Source organism: Heterodontus francisci, chromosome 1, assembly GCF_036365525.1.
Source record: "Heterodontus francisci isolate sHetFra1 chromosome 1, sHetFra1.hap1, whole genome shotgun sequence".
NCBI lineage: Eukaryota > Metazoa > Chordata > Chondrichthyes > Heterodontiformes > Heterodontidae > Heterodontus > Heterodontus francisci.
Window position 1 is genome coordinate 275838846 of NC_090371.1, and position 16238 is coordinate 275855083.

Below are 16238 nucleotides of genomic sequence, written 5' to 3' on the forward strand. Positions count from 1 at the left end.
TATAACAAGCAGAGTGGATAAAGGTGAACCAGTAGATGTTGTGTATTTGGATTTTCAGAAGGTGTTTGATAAGGTGCCACATAAAAGGTTATTGCACAAAATAGGAGCTCAGCGTATTGGGGGTAATGTGTTGGCATGGATTGAGGATTGGCTAACACACAGAAGGCAGAGAGTCGGGATCAATGGGTCTTTTTCAGGTTGGAAGGCCGTAACTAGTGGGGTGCCACAAGGATCAGTCCTAGGGTCTCAGCTATTTACTATCTACATTAATGATTTAGAGGAAGGGACAGAGTGTAGTGTATCCAAATTTGCTGACGATACAAAAATAGGTGGGAAGGCATGTTGTGATGAGGACACAAAGAGTCTGCAAAGGGATATAGATAGGTTAAGTGAGTGGGCAAAAACTTGGCAGATGGTGTTCAATGTAGGAAAGTGTGAGGTCATCCACTTTGGTAGGAAGAATAAAAAGGCAGATTATTATTTAGATGGAGAAAGACTACAAAATACTGCAGTACAGAGGGATCTGGGTGTTCTTGTACATGAAACACAAAAGGTTAGCATGCAGGTGCAGCAAGTAATTAGGAAGGCAAATGGAATTTTGGCCTTTATTGCTAGGGGGTTAGAGTTTAAAAATAGGGAAGTCTTGTTACAACTGAACAGGGTATTTGTGAGGCCACACCTGGAGTACTGTGTACAGTTTTGGTCCCCATATTTAAAGAAGGATATACTAGCACTGGAGGCAGTTCAGAAAAAGTTCACTAGGCTGATTCCTGGGATGAAGGGGTTGTCTTATCAAGAATGGCTAAACAGGTTAGGCCTTTATTCATTGGAGTTTAGAAGAATGAGAGGTGATCTTATAGAAACATATAAGATTTTAAGGGGGCTCGACAGGGTAGATGAGAAGATGTTTCCACTGGTGGGGGAATCTCGAACTAGGGGACATAGTTACAGAATAAGGGGGCACACATTTAAAACTGAGATGCGAAGGAATTTCTTCTCTCAGAGGGTGGTGAATCTCTGGAATTCTCTGCTTCAGAGAGTTGTGGAGGCTAGGTCACTAAATGTATTTAAGGAGGAGGTAGATAGATTTTTGAAATCTCGGGGAGTCGAGGGTTAGGCAGAGCAGGCCCGAGAGAGAAGTTGAGGACTGAGACAGATCAGCCATGATCCTATTGAATGGCAGGGTAGGCTTGAGGGGCTGAATGGCCTACTCCTCCTATTTCTTATGTTCTTATGGTTAAGGGCCACTGGGTGACGGTAGATTGGCGCTGTCATTCATTTCTAGGCCTGGTGTTTGAATCCAGCCGAGATTGACTACATAGAATCACATAGAATGTACAGCACCGAAGCAGGTCACTCGGCCTAACTGGCCCAAGCTGGGGTTTATGCTCCACAGTAGCCTCCTCCCAGTCTACCTCATCTAACCCTATCATAACAATTTATTCCTTTATACCTCATGTTTATCTAGGCTCCCCTTAAAAGAATCAACTACACCATGTGGTAGCAAGTTCTGCATTGTAACCACTCTCTAGGCAAAGGATTCCCTATTGGATTTATTAATGACTGTCTTATATTTATGACTTCTAGTTTTGGTCTTCCCCACCAAACCCTTTCATAATCCTCAAGACCTCTATCAGGTCACTCCTCAGTCTTCTCTTTCCTGTACTCACATACTCTGCTGTCTGTTCTTAATGGGCACAAAGCCAAAGGATAAAACTACTGCTTATTCAGCCCACTTAACACTGGGGCAGATTTGGATTCTTTGCAGGATTCCACTAAAACCATGTGGTGAATAGACCAGTTTCTAGACTATGGGTATTATTGTCGCCATTTTCTGTTTTCTGATGTGGGGATTGATGTGCTAGGCCACCAATGATTAGAGGTGGGAGTTCATGTGATGAAACCTCCTGGTATATGGTCCAACCAGAATTGGTAATCGTCCTGTGGAATCTTGCCACACATACTAACTGCACTAGCGCTAAGTCTAGTTTAGTACTGCCCCAGTTAGGAACCAGTCCAGCTCCCTCTCTGCAGAGAGTCAGCACCCACCATACCAACTGGCCATGTATTCCAGAGGCTGTCTACTCACAGGGAGAAGGAGAATCACCTAATATTCAGTCTGTTCCTACTCTTGTATAGTTTAAAATTATGTCCCCTGGTCATGCCCAATCTGTTAAACAGGAACAGTCTATAAATAGGCATGCTATCCAGTTCTTCAATTATTTTATAGACCATCAGACAGGTCATCTCTAAGTCAATGCTGCTTAAAGTAAAAAGACTAATGTTCTTGAGCCTATCTGAGTAGCTGAGGTTTATTAAGCTAGGAACCATTCATAGAATCATAGAAAGTTTAAGGCACAGAAAGAGTCCACTTGGCCCATCGTGTCTGTGCCGGCTGAAAAACAATCCACCTATTCTAATCCCACCTTCTAGCATTTGGTCCATAGCCCTGTAGTTTACAGTACTTGAGGTGCATATCTAGACTCCTTTTGAGTTAAGGGTCTCTGCCTCAACTAGTCTTTCAGGCAGTGAGTTCCAGACCCCGATCACCCTCTGGGTGAAAAAGCTTTTACTCATCTTCCCTCTAATTTTTCTACCAATCACTTTAAACCTATGCCCCCTCGTCACTGGCCTCTCTGCTAAGGTGAATAGACCTTTTACCTCCACACTATCCAGGCCCCTCAAAATTTTGTATATTTCAATCAGATCTCCCCTCAGCCTTCTCTGTTCCAAGGAGAACAACCCCAGCCTATCCAATCTTTCCTCATAGCTGCATTTTTCCAGTCCTGACAGCATCTTCATAAATCTCCTCTGTACCCTCTCTAGTGCAATTACATCCTTTCTGTAATGAGGTGACCAGAACTGCACACAGTTGTGGCCGAACCAATGAGTTATACAGTTCCAGCATAACCTCCCTGATCTTATAATCTATATCTCGGCTAATAAAGGAAAGGATTCCATATGCCTTCTTAACCACCTTTATTGGTTTGTACTGCTACCTTCAGGGATCTGTGGACATTCACTCCAAGGTCCCTCACTTACTGTACACTTCTCAGTATTTTCCCATTTATCCTGTATTCCTTTGCCTTGTTTGGCCTCCCCAAATGCATCAGCTCACACTTGCCACTTTTCTGCCCATCTGACCAGACCATCAATAGCTGCAGCCCACAGCTATCCTCCTCGCTATCTACCACACAGCCGATCTTTCTGTTGTCTGCAAACCTCTTGATCATGCCCCCTACATTTACTCCAAGTCGTTAATATATACCACAAAAAGCAGGGGACCCAGCACTGAGCCCTGCGGAATGCCTCTGGAAACAGCCCTCCAGTCGCTAAAACACCCGTCAACAGTTACCCTTTGTTTTCTGCCACTGAGCCAATTTTCTATCTACCTTGCTGCATTTCCCTGGATCCCATGGGATTTTATTTTTTTAACCAGTCTACCATGTGGGACCTTGTCAAAAGCCTTGCTAAAATCCATGTAGACTATATCAACTACACTACCCTCATGTATCTTCCTTGATACTTCTTCAAAAAATTTGAGCATGTTGACCAAACAAGATCTTCCCTTAACAAATCCATGCTGACTATCCTTGATTAACCTGAGCCTTTCTAAGTGACAGTTTATCCTGTCTCTCAGAATAGATTCCAATAATTTGTCCACTACTGAGGTTAGACTGACTGGCCTGTAATTATTCGGTCGATCTTTCACTCCCTTTTTATACAGAGGTACAATGTTAGCAGTTCTCCAATCCTCCGGCACCACTCCTGTATCCAGTGAGGAATGGAAAATGATGGTCAGACCTTCTGCTATTTCCTCTCTTGCTTCTTTTAACAGCCTAGGGTACATTTCATCTGGCCCTTGTGATTTATCAAATTTCAAGAATGCTCATCCAATTAATACTTCCTCTCTCCATATGTTTATCACATTCCTCATCCTTAACCACAATATCTGCAGCGTCCCCCTCTTTTGTAAAGACAGACACAAAGTATTCATTAAGAACCATACCAACATCTTCTGCCCCTACACATAGGTTACCTTTTTGGTCTTTTGTGGGTTCTACTCTCTCCTTAGCTATCCTCTTACTCTTACTGTATTGATAAAACGTATTTGAGTTTACCTTGATTTTGCTTGCCAATATTCTTTCATGCCCTCTCTTAGTTTTCCTAATTTCCTTTTTGATTTCACCCCTCCACTTTCTATACTCCTCTTGGTTTTCTGTAGTATTGAGTTCTCGGTGTCGGACATAAGCTTCCCTTTTCTGCCTTATCCTACCCTGTTGGCCCCTTGACATCCATGGGGCTCTAGATTTGGCCGTCTCATCCCCTTTTTTTGTGGGAACATGTTTACTCTGAACCCCTTGAATCTCCCCTTTGCCTCTCACTGCTCTGACACTGATTTTACTTTCAAGTAGCTGTTTCTAGTCCACTTTCGCTAAATTACTCCTCGGTTTAGTAAAATTGGCCTTGCTCCAACTGAGAATTCTGACTCCTGTTCTCTGTCCTTTTCCATAATTATGTTAAAACTGACTGAATTATGATCACTACCACCAAAATGCTCTCCCACTGCCACTCCTTCCACCTGCCCATTTTCATTTCCTAAAACGAAATCTAAAACTGCGCCCTCTCTTGTTGGACTTGCTACATACTGGGCAAAAAAGTTCTCCAGAATGCACCTCAAGAATTCTGCTCCCTCAATTCCTTTCACATTGAAACTATCCCAGTTAAAATAGGGATAGTTAAAATCCCTTACTATTACGGCCCTATTATTCTTACACTTCTCAGAGATTTGCCTACATATCTGCTCTTCTATCTCCCTCTGACTGTTTGGGGGGTCTGTAGTACACTCCCAGCATTGTGATTACCCCTTTTGTGTTCCTTAGCTCAATCCATATGGCCTCATTTGATGAACCTTCCAAGATATCATCCCTCCTCACAGCTGTAATAGTTTCCTTGACCAAAATTGCAAACCCCCCCCCCCCCACTTCCTTTCTTATTCCCCTCCCTATCGCGTCTGAAAACCCTGTAACCAGGAAAGTTGAGCTTGTAGCTCCCCTTTTGGAGCTTTTCCATTAGTCTTCATGTGTTTTTATAAGTTTTGTTGCAGTGCCACAAATGGACATGGACTGTTATACTATGGACTAGATGGGATTGAGGTTCACAAGGAGGAGGTGTTAGCAATTTTGGAAAGTGTGAAAATAGATAAGTCCCCTGGGCCAGATGGGATTTATCCTAGGATTCTCTGGGAAGCCAGGGAGGAGATTGCAGAGCCTTTGTCCTTGATTTTTATGTCGTCATTGGCGACTGGAATAGTGCCGGAAGACTGGAGGATAGCAAATGTTGTCCCCTTGTTCAAGAAGGGGAGTAGAGACAGCCCTGGTAATTATAGACCTGTGAGCCTTACTTCGGTTGTGGGTAAAATGTTGGAAAAGGTTATAAAAGATAGGATTTATAATCATCTTGAAAAGAATAAGTTCATTAGAGATAGTCAGCACGGTTTTGTGAAGGGTAGGTCGTGCCTCACAAACCTTATTGAGTTTTTTGACAAGGTGACCAAACAGGTGGATGAGGGTAAAGCCGTGGATGTGGTCTATATGGATTTCAGTAAGGCGTTTGATAAAGTTCCCCACGGTAGGCTATTGCAGAAAATACGGAAGTATGGGGTTGAAGGTGAATTAGTGCTTTGGATCAGAAATTGGCTAGCTGAAAGAAGACAGAGGGTGGTGGTTGATGGTAAATGTTCATCCTGGAGTATAGTTTCTAGTGGTGTACCGCAAGGATCTGTTTTGGGGCCACTGCTGTTTGTCATTTTTATAAATGACCTGGATGAGGGTGTAGAAGGGTGGGTTAGTAAATTTGCGGATGACACTAAGGTCGGTGGAGTTGTGGATAGTGCCGAAGGATGTTGTAGGTTACAGAGGGACATAGATAGGCTGCAGAGCTGGGCTGAGAGATGGCAAATGGAGTTTAATGCGGAAAAGTGTGAGGTGATTCACTTCGAAAGGAGTAACAGGATTGCAGAATACTGGGCTAATGGGAAGATTCTTGGTAGTGTAGATGAGCAGAGAGATCTTGGTGTCCAGGTACATAACCTGGGTAGCAACCTTCAGGGATTTAATAGGGCTGTTAAGAAGGCATATGGTGTGTTAGCTTTTATTAGTAGGGGGATCGAGTTTCGGAGCCACGAGGTCATGCTGCAGCTGTACAAAACTCTGGTGAGACCGCACCTGGAATATTGCGTGCAGTTCTGGTCACCGCATTATAGGAAGGATGTGGAAGCTTTGGAAAGGGTGCAGAGGAGATTTACTAGGATGTTGCCTGGTATGGAGGGAAGGTCTTACGAGGAAAGGCTGACGGACTTGAGGTTGTTTTCGTTGGAGAGAAGGAGGAGGAGAGGTGACTTAATAGAGACATATAAGATAATCAGAGGGTTAGATAGGGTGGACAGTGAGAGTCTTTTTCCTCGGATGGTGATGGCAAACACGAGGGGACATAGCTTTAAGTTGAGGGGTGATAGATATAGGACAGCTGTTAGAGGTAGTTTCTTTACTCAGAGAGTAGTAGGGGCGTGGAACGTCCTGCCTGCAACAGTAGTAGACTCGCCAACTTTAAGGGCATTTAAGTGGTCATTGGATAGACATATGGATGAAAATGGAAGAGTGTAGGTCAGATGGTTTCACAGGTCGGCGCAAAATCGAGGGCCGAAGGGCCTGTACTGCGCTGTAATGTTCTAATTCTAATACCGGGATAAATTGACACTTTAACCTGCTCCTTTGCTATTTTAAAGTGAGATGTTTCTTCGGGCATACCGGGTGATAAATTGTATAATCTACATTTTTGATCATTTTTTGCAGAGTCATTATGAAGCATTATCTCCTCACGTGCAGCTGTCTGTTTGCTGTTGTTTTCTTCTGGGAGAGATGTGTAACTCTAATTATAGGAACAGGTGGAGGCCATTCAGCCCCTTGAGTCTGTTCCGCCATTCAATGAGATCGTAGCTCATCTGTAGCTCAACTCCATTTACCCATCTTTTGGTCCATACCACTTAATATCCAACAAAAATCTATCAATCTCAGTCATTGAATATTTAAACTGACCCCCAGAATCCACAGCCTTTTGGTGTGGAAGGAAGTTCAAGTTTCCACTCCACTTTGTGTGAAGAAGTGTTTCCTGATTTTACCCCTGAGTGGACTAGCTCTCATTTTAACCTTGTGCTGCCTTGTTAGCTCAATTGGACACGGAATATCATCAGTGAGGAGCAGCGGACAGATTTATTTATGAAGAAGCGCAATGTAAATAATTTATTCATTCAGCTGTTTTATTTCCCCTTTTTTTTACAGTGAACTAAATGCGATATTTTCTTCACCTGCGTGTTTGAATGGCAGTTTTCTTGACCATCAGTAAGTGCGGTGACTTATTTATAATGTGATTGAGTACGGTCCGTGATTTGTTTTTTGTATAAGGGGAACTCAGCCTGTTATTTTAAATTGTTAAATAAATCCTATGGTTGTGAAGGAGCTACTTGGTAAAATTAGACCTGGGCAGCCTCCTTTTATTTTACCCAGGGTTTAGTGAATTGGTGAAAATCCTGTCCGGGGCAGTGAGTGGGGTTGCCACTGTTTGGACATATTCTTGGAGGTTTTGTCACACGACCTCCCACCTTCAATCACCCCGCCCCTCTGTGCTGCTGCCATTGGTCGCATGTCCCATCCATCTTGCGGCATCTGGAAAGCGAACAGACGCCTCATTACCTGATTGGATGATTCCTGACTGTCAGTCAAATGGCCTTTCCCTGCCTCCCCCCCCCCCCTCCCCCCCCACCGCTTCAATAATTTTATAAAAAAGGTTCAAAGAAAAGTGGGGGTAACCCCAATTATTTTTTTTAAATGCCCCTCTGGCTTTGCTCCCACAGAGTCCTGAGAATAACCTTTAATTCCTGGAGACTCAGGACAATCCAGGAGTGTTGTCAACCCTAAAAGAAGGAGGTATTGTTTGTGGAGCGGCACTTTGGATTCTGCAAGAGTGTGGTGGAGGCAGATTCAATTGTGGTTGTTCAAAAGGGAATTGGATAATTATCCGAATGGAAAAAAAATTGGAGGGCCATGGGGAAAAGGTGGGGAAGTGGGACTAGCTGAGTTGCTCTTGTAGCAAACCAACACAGACAGACTGGCTGAATGGCCTCATTCTGTGCTGTAACCATCCTATGATTATTTTAGTGAGCTTTTTAGCTCCTGAATCCATTGGCATTTGTGTACTGTTGTATTAGTTCTGATTTTAAGAAGCAAGACTTTCTGATAGCGTGAAGCAGGCTGACTGAGTAGAGAATGAAAGCAACTATATTTCATTGATTTAAAAAAAAGTGGCAGGCTCAACACATTGAGTTCTATTTCCAGTGTTTTAAAGTGAGATAAATAACGACAAGCTATATTTACTTTTATGTGTGTATTTGTGTTGCCCTGCTCTGTCATGTAGTGTTTCCTCTGTCTGTTCTAATAATGATTTGATGCACGTGCAAGAAAGCAAAGTTTGAGTGTTAATGAAAGTGAATTGTCCTTCGTGCAACCTCCTCCAGCTCTACCACCCTCCGAGAACTCAGCACTCCTCCGGTTTGTCCTCCTGTGCATCCCTGATTTCCTTCACCTTCCATTATTGGCTATGCCTTCAGCTGCTGAGGCTCTAAGCTCTGGAATTCCCTTCCTAAACCGCTCTACCTCTACCTCTCCCTTCTCCTTGAAGACGCTCCTTAAGCTTGGTCAAAGAGAGGGGTTTTTTGATCATTTGTCACCAATATCTCCTTATGTGCCTCGCTGTCAAGTTTTGTCTGGTAACACTTCTGTGAAGCACCTTGGAATGGCTTATTATGATAATGAACTATATAACTATAAGTTGTTGGATATGATTGCCTAGGTAGACTTTAAGACTTTGGGCATTGTGGTTGTTGGGTATGTGACTGTGTTTTTATAATTCAACAATTTCATCTGAGTTTAGTGTCGGGGAGGGTGAGATCATTAACACCAGCGTGAGCGGCTGGTTGAGAAATTTTCACTCGCTCAGCCGAGCATGGGAGTCTGGCTATAAGGGTTAGATTGATTATGGTCTCCCGGCCCCTTGAGTCACACGCTGGCCGAGGATGCAGGCCTGGAATCTGCCCCTAGGCCTCTTCCAGTCTGCCAATCTGTTTTTGCTGCAAGGCACTGAGCCAGTGGAGTGCCCTGAAATCACCAGAATCATACAGCACTGATGAAGGCCATTTGACCCATCGCACCCGTGTTAGCTCTTTGAAAGAGTTATCCAATTAGTCCCTTTCCACTGCTCATTCCCCATAGCCCTGCAGCTTTTCCTTTTTCAAGTATTTCTCCAATTCCCTTTTGAAAGTTATTGTTGAATCTGCTTCCCCCGCCCTTTCAGGCCGTGCGTTCTATGTCATAATAACTCTCTGCATAATACAATACTCTCCTCATCTCTCTCCTGGTTCTTTTGCCAATTACCTTAAAGCTTCTGAGTTTTTGTTTGTTTCCTCCCTCTCTACAAGTCTTGATCAGAGTTTCCCCTGATCCATCTAATACCTTTCATTTTTCTCTTTACGAAAAATGGACTGGATAATTTATTGCAAATAATTTGCTTTAGTGCTGTGCTTTAGGGACCAGAGATAAAAGATGTATTTGTACAGTAGTACGAAATGATCAGTGCTCACTTTGATATGGGAGACCGATGGCAGTCTCTGAACGCTTCAGTATTCCTAGATTACGATCACTGGAGCACAACTACCCTTTGAACTTGCTGTCCAGGGTCTAGTTGGCCTGAGATGTAAATGTAGAGAAATGGAATCATCTCCTGGGCCAACTTCAGTTACTCTGACTGGTTTCAGGAAATGAACAGCACCAGTAAGTCCTCATTTATTGGCCATCCCTCGTTGCCCTGAGAAGGTGGTGGCAAGTTCCAGTTTTGTGTTTAGAACCTGCTGGCTTGATGACCATCAGTAGGATTTCAGGGCTGGAACTTGCAACTTGGTTGGTGGGCGGAGTAGGGAAAAGGGAGGGGAGTTGTTGGAGGGGAGTAGAAAGTGGATGGTAGTGGATCGGCTGCCCAATATGCACTCCATTGACTTCAGTGCTTAACGGGTGACTGGTCTGGTACCGCCTGTATGAAACCCACTCCCCTCACCCCCCCAACCAGCCTCACCCACTAAGGTTGAAAGTTCTCCTTCAGCGTCCTCATAGAATCTTACAGCACAGAAGCAGGCCATTCAGCCCTTTGTGAGACAGGATCGATGGATCATTCTTTCTGCATCAATCTGTTACCAACTAATGACCTTGAATTCAGGTTAATAACTGGCCAGAGCACAGGCAAATTTATCACCTCTGAGTTACTGGCAGTGCTGTGCCCACATTAATATTAATGATTAAGAGACTGATCAGAGGATTATTTGGTGGGTCATGAGTCTTTGGAACTCTCTTCCTCAAAAGGCAGTGGAAGCAGATTCTTTAAATATTTTTAAGGCAGAGGTAGATAGATTCTTGATGAGCAAGGAGGTGAAAGGTTATTGGGGATAGGCGGGAATGTGGAGTCAAGGTTACAATCAGATCAGCCATGATCTTATTGAATGGTGCAGCAGGCTTGAGGGGCCGAGTGGCCTACTCCTGCTCCTAATTCATAAGTTTGTATGTAAAAGTATTGGATCCAGACAGCAAGTTACTTTATGACTTAGCGTAAAATACAAGGAGGTGAGAGATGGACAGCTTTACATAAAATTATATCTTTTTTTTATCCCCTGCAGTAATGATGAACATTTTAAAACTAGTCCTCGAAATCCTGGCATTGACTTGAAGGCTGCCATATTGTTTTTTGAGAAGATGGTGAATTCTCCATATGCCAAATTACTACAGCAGGTAAACTTTTAACATTGTAGAGTACGGAGCCCATTTTGTCTTGTGTTCCTTGTCTTTGAGTGAGTGAGCACTTACGAGACCTGGAGTCTCCACGATACCGATGGCACTAAAGTATCTTTAGCTTTTCCCAGTGAAAGTGTTCCTCTGGAAGTTATTTTCGACAGTTCTTAGTGTGTAAGAACCCTTGGTGTAAAACTGTCACTAAATGAGTTATTTTACTCAGAGATTTAGCAGGTGGGAAGTGTAGGACTATACACCACTGGATGTATCTTCTGAGGTTGTGTTGAAGTATTTTGTGGAGACCGAATTAAAGCTTAAAGGCTAAGGTTCCTCACACAGTGATCTCCTGATCTCTATTGGTGGTTAGCTGCCAAATGGAGGTCAGGTATGCAAAGAAGAAGAGGGAGGTGGGGAAATTTACAGGACCAGTAGTTCTGTTAAATCTTGTGTTATTTAATGGAACTTTTTGCAGTTTGGAAACCGCGATAGCCCTTTTTCAATGGCATTGGAAGGAGATGGAACAGGACTGAATCAAAGCTTGGATCAACCCTCAACCATTGCAGGCCATGAATTGATGCTAAATGGTCAATAGAGCAACAAGTCACACAGTTACAAGGAAGGCTAGCTGCAAATGGCTCTTGGGTTATTGTATGGGTACCGTTGATGGTTTGGTTTTGGCCTTTGCCACCGTGATGGTTATATCGCAGTTAGTGTTGGTTGATCAATACAAGGAGAGACTTCTCATATCAGGGCCGTCCGATAATTACAATACTATTCCCATGCAGAATGGGAAGATAACACTAATACAAGCATGTAAGATCTGGTGTTTGCTTTAATTTAGTTGTAAGACTGAGGTCAATTACAGACCAAGTTGGGGGAGAAGATCTAAAAGGGACCTCACGGTTCCCAGCTTGGCTGTGTGCCATATTGGGTAAAACCCCATTTCTGTCCGTCTGATTGGTCGGACATTGCCTAACTGCCCTTCCACGATAGTACCTTGAACCTGGTTTAGATCATTGCCAGTGTCAGTGTCATTCGGGGGGGGAGCTCCAGATTTGTGCTTCCTCGCTGTTTATTCATCAACAATGTTCACTTAACGAGATTGATATGCGCTTGTTCAGTTTCACAGCTATTTGGCTAGACATGTTTGCAGTCTTCACTGGTTAAAAGGCCAACAGCCTCCCTGGGATAATCCACAGCCTTGACTTTTAAATAAAGGGTCTTTCCATTGTCTAAATTAACCGTTTCCATGACTTCGCGACACGTCATGACTTGTACAGAAAGCTAATATCATGCTTTGTGGTTATGTTACATACTGAATACAATTTTAACCGTTATACTTGAGGATATGACAACTAAGTTCTAACAGTCTTATAATAAAATAAACTCAATTCTACAACCATATTGAATTGTTATGTGGGACTTCTTTTTCAGGCTGCTGTGACTTTAGAGAATCGTTTGATTTCCCAGTTACCAACGTCACCGCCTGATGTCGAGGCCATGAGAGCTTTTTTAATTTTACCAGTGCTTCCCCTCTTCCAAGACTCGCAGAATTATTTGACCTTTGCACTTCCATTTGCTGCAGCCATACTCCACTTGGACGCCAACCCAAGCAAAGTGTTGGGTAGGTACTGAGAATGTACGGAGGTGGTGAAGTAATGGAACAGTGAACCCAATTTATTGCTAATTTATTGAGCAATATTTTAACCAAGAATTTGACATTGGCTGTCGGTAGAATCTTACACATCCAGTTTACTTTAGAAGTCACTGTTGAGTTGAATTTTCTTTCTATACAGTTTTCTTTTGATGTTTGGGGGAGAGTTGAGGGAAGATGGGGAGAAGAAGGGAATGCTGAAGATCACTACTGCCTGCCAATGTAAACCTGAATGATTGCCTTTTTCAGGTCAGGCTGAGCTCTCGGGGAACAATTGCAATCTTGCATTAGATGAAACAGCCATTTACGTTGAAGTGATGCCCCATCCAGCACTAGTGCTGCCTTATGTAAATTGTGCTGTGCTGTCCCATTGGGGTAGCATTGTGATATAAATGTAGTAAAGATTGCTTTCTCTCTCACACTCTCTCTCACACTCTCTCTCACACTCTCTCTCACACTCTCTCTCACACTCTCTCTCACACTCTCTCTCACACTCGACTAATGCTTTGTCTTTCACCACAAGCATTAACACATTCTTTGTCTTTGTCCCATGACAGCTTTGTTATTTAATCTCTTCTGCCCTTTGCCCGATCACTCACCTTTCCTTTTGTTCACTTTCCCCCCCCCCCCCCCCCCCGCCACCACCACTTCACTTGCTTAAAACCTGTTTTCCAACCTTTGCCAGTTCTGATGAAGGGTCACAGACCTGAAACGTAAACTCTGCTTCTCTCTCCACAGATGCTGACTGATCTGCTGAGTATTTCTAGCACTTTGTTTTTATTTCAGTAACGATTGCTGCCTTGAACTCACTCTAGGTTCTTACTGAGATTTTGCAGCTTGACACTCAGCAAGCTTGCAAGGATCAATCACAATTGTACATTTGGTCAGTCTTCATTCGTCATCGTAGGATCTTGCAGCATAAAAAGGGCCATTCGGGCCATCGTGCCTGTAGCAGCTCTTTGAAAGAACTATCCAATCAGTCCCACTTCACCTTGCTCTTTCCCCATAACTTTGTAATTTTTTTCCTTTTCAATTATTTATCCAATTCCATTTTGAAAGTTACTATTGAATCTGCTTCCACTGCCCTTTCAGGCAGTGCAATCCAGATCAGAACAACTTCTCCTCTCCCCTCTGGTTCTTTTGCCAATGATTTTAAAGCTGTGTAATCTGGTTAACAGATCCTCCTGAGAGTGGAAACAGTTTCTCCTTATTCACTTTATCAAAACCTTTCATAATTTTGAATATCTTTACTAAACCTCTGCTTAACTTTCTCTGCTCTGAAGATATCTATGCCTGTATTGTAGTTTTTAAAAAAAACAGCTACATGGGTGTGATTTCAGGATTCTAACCATGTTTTAGAATTCAGCGAAAGAATGAACCAATTAAGCTTCTCTCCTGCAGTTTACCATCTGATACTCTTGGTAAAGGTTTGGGTGATACTTTTTGCCCAGGTATCCATTATTTTCAATGTAATATGTATCACTATTCAGAGTAGAGGCGGATAATATTATTGAAGTGAAAGTAGGCAGCCCTTATGGCAGGAGAAATTAGTGTCAGGCGCTTATTTCAGGGTCACATAGGATTATGAGGTTGTGAATGGTCTGGTTCCAACTGAGACAATGGCCGAGGATGTTACACAGGCCAGTCACCAAAATGAGGAGGCCGATGACGGTCTCTGATCCACAACTGTTTTATTGGCAATTCAATAGTTCAGTCCAAACATCAGTTCCCACTCTTTCTTTCTTTCTAGACTAACTCTGTCCAGAGGCAACCCCCCCAACTGGCCAAAAATCCAGCCCTTAAATGCAAAACTATAATGAGCATCACCTTCTCTCTATTAACACTGAATTGATTCCTGTTTAATTAAAGGGACCAGCATTTTCAATCTTGTCAGAGGAGGGCATGAAACCAGAGGCAATGGGAGAGGTAAAGGTTTGGCTGGCGCCAAGGGCATCAAAGGTGGAAGTGAGGAAGTGGTTGAGCAATTTGGCACAAGCAGAATTATTGTATTGAGTAGAAGGTCAAAGGCTAGGCAGGTGGGAGTTTGAAAGTGCAACTGTAAGTGTCTTGGGGAAAAGAGCTGGGAACATAGGAACTGGAATAGACCGTTGAGCCCCTCTTTCTGGGGGGGGGGTGGGGGTTGGATATAGAAGGAAGAGAGGTTGAAAGGGGGATATGGATGGTGAGAGATCGAAGAAGTGGTTGGAAATAGCCTTGCCATGAGACCATGGGAGCAGAGAGTTCACAAGAGATGGCAAGGTCAAGGGAATGCGTATGGCTCAAAGAGTTTAGATGGAGGAGAAGGTTTAAGGAGGACAGGGTGGCAGTGTATTTAGAGGAGGGAGGGCTAGGGGAGCTCAGCTGGAGACAGAAATCACAGCGGATAAGGAAATACTCAGTACAGTGGCAAAGAGGGATGGAAATCGGGTAGGTTGTACAACAGGCAGACAATCCGCTCCATCGAATCACTGCCCAGTTGGTGAAGGTGAGAATGACCCCTAGCATCCTTGGGACAGATTTGCGAATAAACAAATGGGCTTTTTTTCTCCTTTCAGATAACTGGTGGTGTTGGGTGGATGCTGGCTATTTCTGCCGGCTGGTGGAGCTCTATAAAGACACAGTGGTTTACCTTCTGACGAGGATGAGGACCGCGCTGCTGGCTCCTGTATTTAGCCATTACATCATCGATGCTCTTCGGGTTTTGGAAAAGCTGCACAAGGTACTTTACTGAAATGAACAAGATTGGAAATATACCATTTTGTTCGGCAAGTATTTGTATGTCTAGGGGATTTGGGGTGAGAACTAAAGTGAGCTAACGTGCCTTTAAAGGCTGTAGCTACCTTCATCACATATCTATTGTGAGTGGTTTTCTTGTCACCTCTCTGTTAACCAGCATGACCTTTTTAATCTGCTCATTTGAGGTCACTACCTGCTCAGTTTTACACTGGAAATCAATTCTCTGTATCTACCCGACAGAATCCTTTTACCACCTTAAGCACTGCAATCGAATCACCCCTCACCTCCTTTACTCAAAGGAATGCAAGCCAAAGTTTATGCAACCTGCTGTCATAATTTTACTGTCTAAATCCCAGTATATTTTAACCAGCAATATAGCAGCCCCGACAAACAAATTTCTCTGCAGCACCTGTGGAAGAGCCTGTCCCTCTGGAATTGGCCTTTATAGCCACTCCAGGCGCTGCTTCACAAACCACTGACCACCCCCAGGCGCTTATCCATTGTCTCTCGAGATAAGGAGGCCAAAGAAGAATAGCAGTCAGTTCTGAAATATTGTGTATTGAAGCCCACCTTTTGCCCATTAAAATGGTCACAGTGGTTGGAGGAAATATTGTAATCTAATCACTCCAGGAGAAAACCAATCAGCTGTAATAAAAACAGAAACAGACTCAGGAGGTCAGGCAGCATCTGTGGAGAGAGAAACCAAGTTACTGTTTTGGGCCGATGAGCTTTCGTTCGAACTGTTTATGTGGAGAGATTTAGGGAGGGCAGTGTATTCAGCGGAAGGAGGGCTAGGGGAGCTCAGATAGAGATGGAACATCTCTGACATTAGGTCAACATGTAAAAACTTACCTTTTTGAGCTTTCTCTGGCCCCGATCTGTTTCTTTACTGGGTTCACCGGCTGAGATAACTCCTAGCTGCGTCGTGCTCAGGCTACTGAGTTAAAATTGCAGTCAGA

The 16238-nt window shown here is 43.5% G+C and overlaps 1 protein-coding gene across 2 annotated transcripts in view; it reads left to right on the top strand.

The window, feature by feature from the left end:
* LOC137376896 (probable E3 ubiquitin-protein ligase HERC3) overlaps nucleotides 1–16238 on the top strand; it is an 89839-nt gene that overhangs the window by 47227 nt on the left and 26374 nt on the right. For both annotated transcript variants that reach the window (XM_068045856.1, XM_068045863.1), the window contains exons 11-14: nucleotides 7341–7400; nucleotides 10778–10889; nucleotides 12324–12513; nucleotides 15099–15262. In XM_068045856.1, the coding sequence (XP_067901957.1) occupies nucleotides 7341–7400; nucleotides 10778–10889; nucleotides 12324–12513; nucleotides 15099–15262 (526 nt within the window). The remainder of the gene's footprint in view (nucleotides 1–7340; nucleotides 7401–10777; nucleotides 10890–12323; nucleotides 12514–15098; nucleotides 15263–16238) is intronic.